Source organism: Merops nubicus, unplaced genomic scaffold (genome assembly GCF_000691845.1).
Source record: "Merops nubicus isolate BGI_N331 unplaced genomic scaffold, ASM69184v1 scaffold3250, whole genome shotgun sequence".
In the NCBI taxonomy this organism is placed as follows: domain Eukaryota; kingdom Metazoa; phylum Chordata; class Aves; order Coraciiformes; family Meropidae; genus Merops; species Merops nubicus.
Window position 1 is genome coordinate 49,812 of NW_008580693.1, and position 8,516 is coordinate 58,327.

Sequence of the window (8,516 nt, forward strand, 5' to 3'; positions counted from 1 at the left end):
CTGGGCTACCACAACTGTCACTAAGCTGGGAGCAGCAGCAGCCACCATACTACTGACACAGTGCTGCAAAAAGACTCTTGCACGACAGTTATCCTAGAAAGTGTGTTCTGTCTTTAAGACCAGGAAGTAACAAAAGACCAAGTTCAGGAAAGCAGAATTTCAGTGTGTCCTTAACCTTAAATCCCACAGAAAGCTCTGAGATTTAAATGCTTCCTTAAATTTACACTCCCACCAAAGTGTTATCTGTATAGGAGTGGATGTTAACATGTACTTCTGTACCACTGTCCCTCCAAGCTGGAATGTTAGGCTGTCTTGGCAGGTGAGACTTGGCATCTTAAGCCCACAGGAAGAAGGCTCAGCATTACCTTTATTTTTAATACAGCATTATCTTTCATTTTTAATACAGTTCTTGTCTCTCCTGGTGTTTCGGAATCCAAGCTCCTGTGCTTAACCTACTGTTTAACATTTCTCTCATGTCTTTCTTTCCACAGTATGTGGCATTTGCCTCCCTCTTCTTCATTCTGGTCTCCATCACCACCTTCTGCCTCGAGACCCACGAGAGATTTAACCCCATTGTGAACAAGACAGAAACTGAATTCATCGGGAATGACACGCAGGTGCGGCACTACAGGGAAGCAGAGACTGAAGCCTTTCTCACCTACATTGAAGGTGTCTGCGTGGTCTGGTTTACATTTGAGTTCTTGATGAGAGTCACGTTCTGCCCCAACAAGGTGGAATTTATCAAAAACTCTTTGAACATCATTGACTTTGTGGCCATACTGCCTTTCTATCTAGAGGTTGGACTCAGTGGCCTGTCTTCCAAAGCTGCTAAGGATGTCCTGGGCTTCCTCCGCGTAGTCCGCTTCGTGCGAATCCTGCGAATCTTCAAGCTGACCCGCCACTTCGTTGGGCTGCGGGTCTTGGGACACACTCTCCGCGCCAGCACAAACGAGTTCTTGCTGCTCATCATATTTTTGGCATTGGGCGTCTTAATCTTTGCCACGATGATCTATTATGCCGAGAGAATAGGTGCTAAACCAAATGACCCTAGTGCCAGTGAACACACACACTTTAAAAACATCCCCATCGGCTTCTGGTGGGCTGTTGTCACCATGACGACCCTGGGCTACGGAGACATGTATCCTCAGACTTGGTCAGGCATGCTGGTGGGGGCCCTCTGCGCTCTCGCCGGCGTGCTGACCATTGCCATGCCTGTCCCTGTCATTGTGAACAATTTCGGAATGTATTACTCCTTAGCTATGGCTAAGCAGAAGCTACCAAAGAAAAAAAAGAAGCATATCCCGAGGCCACCCCAGCTGGGATCCCCCAATTATTGTAAATCTGTCGTAAACTCTCCACACCACAGTACTCAGAGCGACACTTGCCCACTGGCCCAAGAAGAAATTTTAGAAATTAACAGAGCAGGTAGGAAACCTCTTAGAGGAATGTCCATCTGACCGTTAACCTCCATCCCGCGTAGTGATTTAAGATTCAGCCAGACTGCTTTCTTAGAGCAATGGGTAGCACATTTATCCATTCTAGTCCCACCATCACACAGTGAATAATATGTGTGAAGTCTAGGTTGCAGGGACAAATGGTACAGTGGAGGCTGATCAGCAAAACTGAGGATGAGAGCACGCTCTAGGAGCCCAAACTTTGGTCCTGGTTAAGGGCATACAAGTCTCAAGATATTTTGAAGAGCTGTTACATCTAGTGGAAGAATTTTGAGAGTTCTGGACTGTGTAATGCATCTCAGAGGCTCCTGAGAGCTGAATGCTTCATAGAGCAGAGTAGGAGCCAAGTACTCAGCAATTACAGAGTTTTCTGACAAAACAGGGCTGGAATTCGAAACATCCAGATGCTTTCTCATTTGTTCCCATTTGGGACCTTTCAGCTGTTTTAAATGGCAGATATTGTACATCTCATTACAGAAACTAGGTGCCTAGTAAGTTGAAGGGACAACTATACCATCGTGCATATTCATGAGACAATCCCGTCTCTTTCTGATGATTAACTGCAAAGTAGAACAACAGCTCAAATTCTTGACACTAATGCAAAATGACTCACTCTGAGACAAGACTAGATGTAAGGATGTTTATTCCATGGCATGCAAATCAATCTATCCTATAATATTCCACTAGAATTTAGCATTTAGAACTATGAAGAGTTTTGAACCACATTTTCTAAAACGTGCTCCTTTTGCAAGTATGGGTTGGTGAGTTACAGCTCTTTCAACCTCCTAGCAGCAAAGGCCAACTGCAAAAGGTCTGACTGGTCATTGCTGGCCAGTTTGGCCTGAACAGTGATCGCCTCATAACACAGTGTTCTTGTTGTTAATTATACCGATTCCTGTTAGCAATAGGTGAAACCAGAGCAAAATTAATCACACTAATTCTGAGGAGAGGGGGGAGGGAAATGAAAAAAATACTAGTCACCATGGAATATATTGTAATATCCCATGGCTAGTGGTTAATTATGGGAATATCTCAGTTTTATGAGAATCCTGCTATAGCACATAAAGTTACGGGGCTCCGATTTGATTATTTAAACCCCATAATCTACCTCTACCCATGGAATATCACTATTTATTCTATGGAGTAATTTCAAAGTAGATAACCGTGTTGAAAACAAAGCCAACTTCATTTTCGGCAGATGTTCCAGCCAAGTTGCCTCGTAGACATTCTTCAGCCTATTCAGAATGCCCCCCCATGTTGTATTAGGTAGAACAGATTGCCAGTCGAGTGATTTCAACTGACACCTAGTCAAAGAGAAGTTTTGAAAGAGCTAGCTTATACCTATGATGGTCTTATGTTTTCATTTTTTTACTTTGAAGAGAATTCTGATCTGTTGCTCATTGTGAGTGAGGTATTCCCTCATCATCCCATAGCCATGCATGTTGATGTCATTGTGAGAGGCACAAAGAAAGTCAGACTTTCCTTTGTGTGTGACTTCACCAGTGCCAATGTTAATTTTGGAGGGGAAGAGCTGGTGGGAACCTTTCTCTTCTTTTCTATTCTCCTCTCTCCTCTCTTATTCTTTCTTTTCCCTTTTGTGCAACTATGTAAAATCCACTCAGAAGGTAAATAGCTTGCTTGTTTTTGTTAAAGGCTATTCCATTGCAACAGGCCAATCACAATTCACGTGACTGATAGACTGTCTCTTTCCTATGGTATCTTTGGCACATAAGCGTATGGTTTTATCATCCATTCCCCTCAGGTTGCAAATGCTTATCTCAACTCATGTCCAAGCAGCAAACTTCCTCATAAGTAGATGTCTTTGTGGCATCCCATATCAAGAGGGAAAGAACAAAACAATATTGTGTGTCTCCTGCTGTAAGCAATATGCTAACTACCCATCTGTAAAGTGCAAGAGATGCCAGACTCTTGAGTACTTTAGCAGTCAGCTCCAGAACGACTCTTCTCAGAAATCCCTTGCTTTATAAAGCTCCTTCCATTACCTACCCTGGTCCTCTCTGAGAACTACAGGACTAAGAACTCTACGAGTTCAGTGCAATTCCACACTGGTATCCTGAGAATACGTGTAATTTTGGTTCAATGTGGAACTGTTTTGCCACCATCAGTGCTCTAAAATCAGCTGTTACCACAATATCCATGAAGTATTGACAGTAACAGCAACTTACCTATTTCTGCAATAATTAAGAGAGACTATTTTTATATACATATACAAGCATATATATTTTAAGAAGGAACAAAGCACACTTAGTAAACTAACAAAATGGACTCAGTATCACTGTTGCTGCAGTTCTGTTTCTGATAATTATTACACACCACTAGCGGCAAAATAGATTGCCTGCATCTCTTAGCTTCCGATTAGGGAAAGATCTGTATGTGTGCAAAAGAAAAGTAAGAAATAAATAAGATCAGAACTGAACTGTTAAAACAAGATTTGCATTGCCTGGATGTTGAGGCTCACTTATGTAGTGAGTACTACTTACTTATGTAGCTGGATTCATAGGCACTGACCTGTTACTCAAACTATAGCCTGCACTTTATGTGAAAACAGAGCCTTGCAAGCAGTGAATGTTTCATAGAATAATAGAAAAACAGAAAGCTTTGGCTCAGAATGGACCTCTAAAGGTCTTCTAGTTCAACACCCCTGCAGTAAGCCAGGGCATCTTCAACTAGATCAGATTGTTCAGAGCCCCATCAAGCCTTACCTTAATGTCTCCAAGGATGGGGCATCTACCACCTCTCTGGGCAGCCTGCTCCAATTTCCCATACTGTTAGATATTTGGATTGGTTAACAGCACCTAATGGTAAACAGTTAACACTGTAGTAGCAACACAGACTGGTGCCTGACGTTTCTAAAATAATGCCTGAGGTGTCCAAGGTATTTCTTGTTGTTTGAAGCTTGTAAAACTACTGTGTGACAGCATCTAGGTGATACAAGGTCATATGATGTACACCTAATACATTGTTCAAAAAAGAGCCTGTTTACCTGCTGAGGTGTGAAGGACATCACATGAAGTTATTAACTCCATATATTATGTGTGGTGGAATGATTAAACACTTCACAAGACAGCGATGAGAGTGGGATAGTTCCACACACGTTCTCTGTAGAGAGCAGCTCTGTGGAGAAGTCTGCAGAGTGCCAGCCATGGCCCAGTGCCTCCACTGGGGCTGGGGAGAGCTTTCCTGGCACACACACAAGCAGCAGAACTCTGCCCACAGGCTGCACAGCTGCTGCCAATGATGCTGTGGTCATCTGCAGGCAAAGCAAAGATGGCTTGAATTTAAATACTGGTGGGTTTGAATTGAATTTTTTAATTGTCCCCAGCACTCTCAGCAGCTCAGTCCTAGGCCAATCTACACCTGGCAGGAGGGTATCTTTAAATAACAGCACTTGATTTAATTTGATATAAAGGATGTCAGAGTTTGATTCTACCATGCTTCTCCTTTCTGCAGCAACCCTTGCTGCTCTCTATCCCATCCCATCACGTAAATGGGTGGCTAGGAAAGCAGCAGAAGGGGAAGAAAGGTGCTTCAGAGTGGAGGATGGCAGAGCTACTGTGGCAGGCAAGCCTTCACCAGCAGCGTGAAGAAAACAGATTGCCTCTATGCAAAAAATCTTCAAGGCAGTTTCTGATGCCTGTAAATTCTCAAGATACTGCTTATATAGTGCCTGGAGGAACCGGGCCTGATATGAAGCAGCAAAGCTCACCTGACCAATTTGACTAAAACTCCTTGACCCAGGGATATCTCAGACTACAGAGGACCAGGTGTCCCCTCACTTAAAATAGACTCACCAAGTTCTAACATCACGATGTCAAACTATTAATTTGTTATTCTGCAGTGTTGTTTACAGGCCCCATTCAAGATCAGGGCTTCATTTTGCCATTGTTCATCTGTGACAACCACTATATTACAATCGAATACCCAACAGGCTAAGTAGACAGCAAAAAGATCGTACAAGTAATCTCCAGTGTTTTCATTTGACACATAGCTTAATTTAATTGAGCAAGATCACTTGAAAGGTCCGTGGCAAAGCCAGTAGTTGAACATAGCTGAATAAGCATCAGCCAGCCACAGGCTGCTGTGTTGCAGCGTCTTTTATCTAAAGGCTTCTGAGTATTCCAAACAGTCAGGAGCATATCAGAAGCAAAATAGAAAATAACAGCAAAGAAAAATTTGCTTCAAATAGAAGCAGAACAGAAAAATCCAGTTTCAACCACTTAAAATTGGTTGAGTTCTGTCCCAAATCACACACTGTCCTATAGGTATAAGTAATTTATCTCAGTACAGAACGAGATACTTTAAGGTACAAGCTTGTATGAAAACCTCAAAACCTGCAAAGCAAATCTTGAAAGCTTTCATTTTTGTTTTGAAAGTGTTATTCAGCTCTTCAGCCCCTCCCTTCTGTGAGCTGTGTGCTTACCTGAAGGACAGGTTGACTGAATGGTTAGATTTTAAAGCTGCCATAGGAGGAAGCAGTGAATAACAGTTTCCAACACGGTAAAAGAAATAGAGAATATGAATGGAATTCATAACTTCATCTGATGTCTACAGTACTGTCTGGTGCCACAGAGCAATGGTCTCAGGAATGTATCCATAATACATAAGCAGAGGTGATGGGCTATTTTGCATTTGTTCAGAGATCTACCCCAACCTTTTCTTGGTTTTGAATATTTACAACACCAGCACACACAGTGTTTATATTGACACTAATATGGCCAAAAAAAGCATTTCTTACCTCTCTGATGCCCTCTGCATGCAGCTCCACTTAAGCTCTACTCCAAGGACATCGAATCTTCACACAAATGTACTGTGCAGTCTTTTTCACAGATGGCAAAATTCTCTACTCATTGCATAGCTGTAAAATACAAAAGAAATATTACTAGAATTCAGGTGTCTAAGAGGAGAGGGAAAATGTCTGTCATCACTAATACAGTCCTCAGCTTCAGAAAAAATTCTGTGGTTGTTTTACTTACATGCCCAAACCCCAATTTTCCATAACCCACTCCTTGACTATCCCTACGTCTGAGCAGTTAAAGCAATCCAAGTCTCTCACTGACAGAGGGGAACTATATCATTATAGTGACTCCAGTGTGCTCCATGGTCACATGAACTGGAGCAAGCTGGGACATTAGGAACCTATGATTTCCATGCAAATTCCTGAGAGTGTGCTGATCTCCTTTTACAGAAATAATGTGGAATTACCCATTTCAGCTTTATCACTCAAGCTTTCTGAAGGAGCTGCTCTTTTCTCAGGGCTTCATTTTTCATCCCTTCTGTCACCATAACTTAAATAACCTGTATTCCTTGTGCAACACACTGGTTCTAACATCAGAAATGTGCTGAGCACTGTAATTCTAGTGCCAGGGGGAGCTGGGGACTCTTGGCAGTTCTTGTCACAGGCCCATCATGCTGCCTAACGTTTCACTGTACTTGGGAACCTCAGTGGCTTTTATGGATAGCAAAGCATTGTTGAAGCCATAGGTATGTAGTAACCGTGGTGGTCCTTTAATCCACAGGGAAGCAAATTCTCTGATCAAATGCCTTTGAACACTAACAAAAAAAAATCTCATCTAATTTTAGTGCCATAAAAGCTTTGACCCTCTCTGTAAGATGGACAGTAGACAGCAATGTAACTGCAAAGAGTCTAGGGCTGCTTCAGCTCAAAAGGCTTTGATGTTTAAATATGTTGGACATTAAAAAATATTAAAGAGGCAGTGGAAAAGGTAACAGGGAGATGATTTTTCTTTCCTCCGTATAGTTTTCTTTCCTCCCTGTACTTAGCCTTCCTAGCCTTTAAAAATCCAAAATTCATCACTCCAAACTAGCAAATGAGGTAATGATCACATCTTCATGTCATTGAAGGTGGAGTCCTCTGGATCTAACTCACAAACTGTAACGGCTCAAGATGAAAGGAATAGTGCTCAATTCTTCTCATCTAACTTAAGATACATTTGCCTGAGGTCCTCCTTATGTGGGAAGAAGAGTCAGGCAGTCTCTAAGAGTAATTGACTCATTTATGGTCTGAATTGCCCTCTGGAGGCTTTCTCCATAAGTGATCTCAGCTGAGTGCAGCTGGTTAAGATCCTCAGTTAAGTGCCTCAGTTAGGTGGAAGCAATATGGATCTACTCCTTGCCCTCTGCCTCATGTGGCATTTCTCATAGCTGTGGATCACACACAACACAGAATTTATAACTAATACAATGTAATACTTTGTTGTACAATTATTCATCTGTTATTTCCTGTAGAGATGGGTGTCACTTGTTCTGTGGTGCTTGTTGACTTTAGAATTTAATAAAATATAACATTCTCTATACCAAGTCATTTGAAAACAAAAAGGAGAAGCTCTGAATTCAAGCACAGTGCTTTGGGTTTCCCATTTTTCTCTGGCACTATGAGAGACATTAAAAAAATAAATTTTAAAATCTCTCCCCACACAGCCCCCTGTGGTCTGACCACAGCCAGGGATGAGTGTGAGTAGGGGCAGGACTGCACTAAGCTGAAAAACAATCACAGAACTCAACAATAAATCTTAGGACTTCTCATGCTTTAATAACTTAATGAGCCCAATGAGCCAGTTTTAGTGATGAGGAAACACAGATACAAGCTCTCCAGCCAAATAAAGCCAACCTGTGCCAATCCTCCAGCACAAGGCAGATGGAAATAGGGCAAACCCTCTTTCTCAGGTGTGTGCCTGCAGCTCCCAGGCCACCCGGTGCAGGATACGTTCCTGGGATATGAAAGAGGTTCTCCTGGCCACTCTCCCTTCTGCTGGAGTCTGACTGGTGTCTGCAGGACAGATACAACAAAAGGCACCTCTGTGCAAGAAGCACATCTCTGCTGCAGTAGAAGTGACTTACCCGTCACTACAAAAGGCCAGGGACAAAAGGGTCTAGGGTGTGAGGTCCCAGTTCTGTGCCCAGTCCACCTCCTTATATCCCTCTTACTTTGTACTTGCTGGAAATTTCCTCCAAGCCTCTTAACTACTTGCTTGTCTGTTTATAAGCACAAAGCTGAAATAACAAGCAATCTACCATTCCTGC

The 8,516-nt window shown here is 42.5% G+C and overlaps 1 protein-coding gene across 1 annotated transcript in view; it reads left to right on the plus strand.

Annotated features, from left to right (window-relative positions):
* The first annotated feature begins 473 nt into the window (after nucleotides 1-473).
* Nucleotides 474-8,516, plus strand: part of KCNC1 (potassium voltage-gated channel, Shaw-related subfamily, member 1) — an 18,651-nt gene continuing 10,608 nt past the window's right edge. The window contains exon 1 of the mRNA XM_008950042.1: nucleotides 474-1,425. Within this exon, the coding sequence (XP_008948290.1) occupies nucleotides 474-1,425 (952 nt within the window). The remainder of the gene's footprint in view (nucleotides 1,426-8,516) is intronic.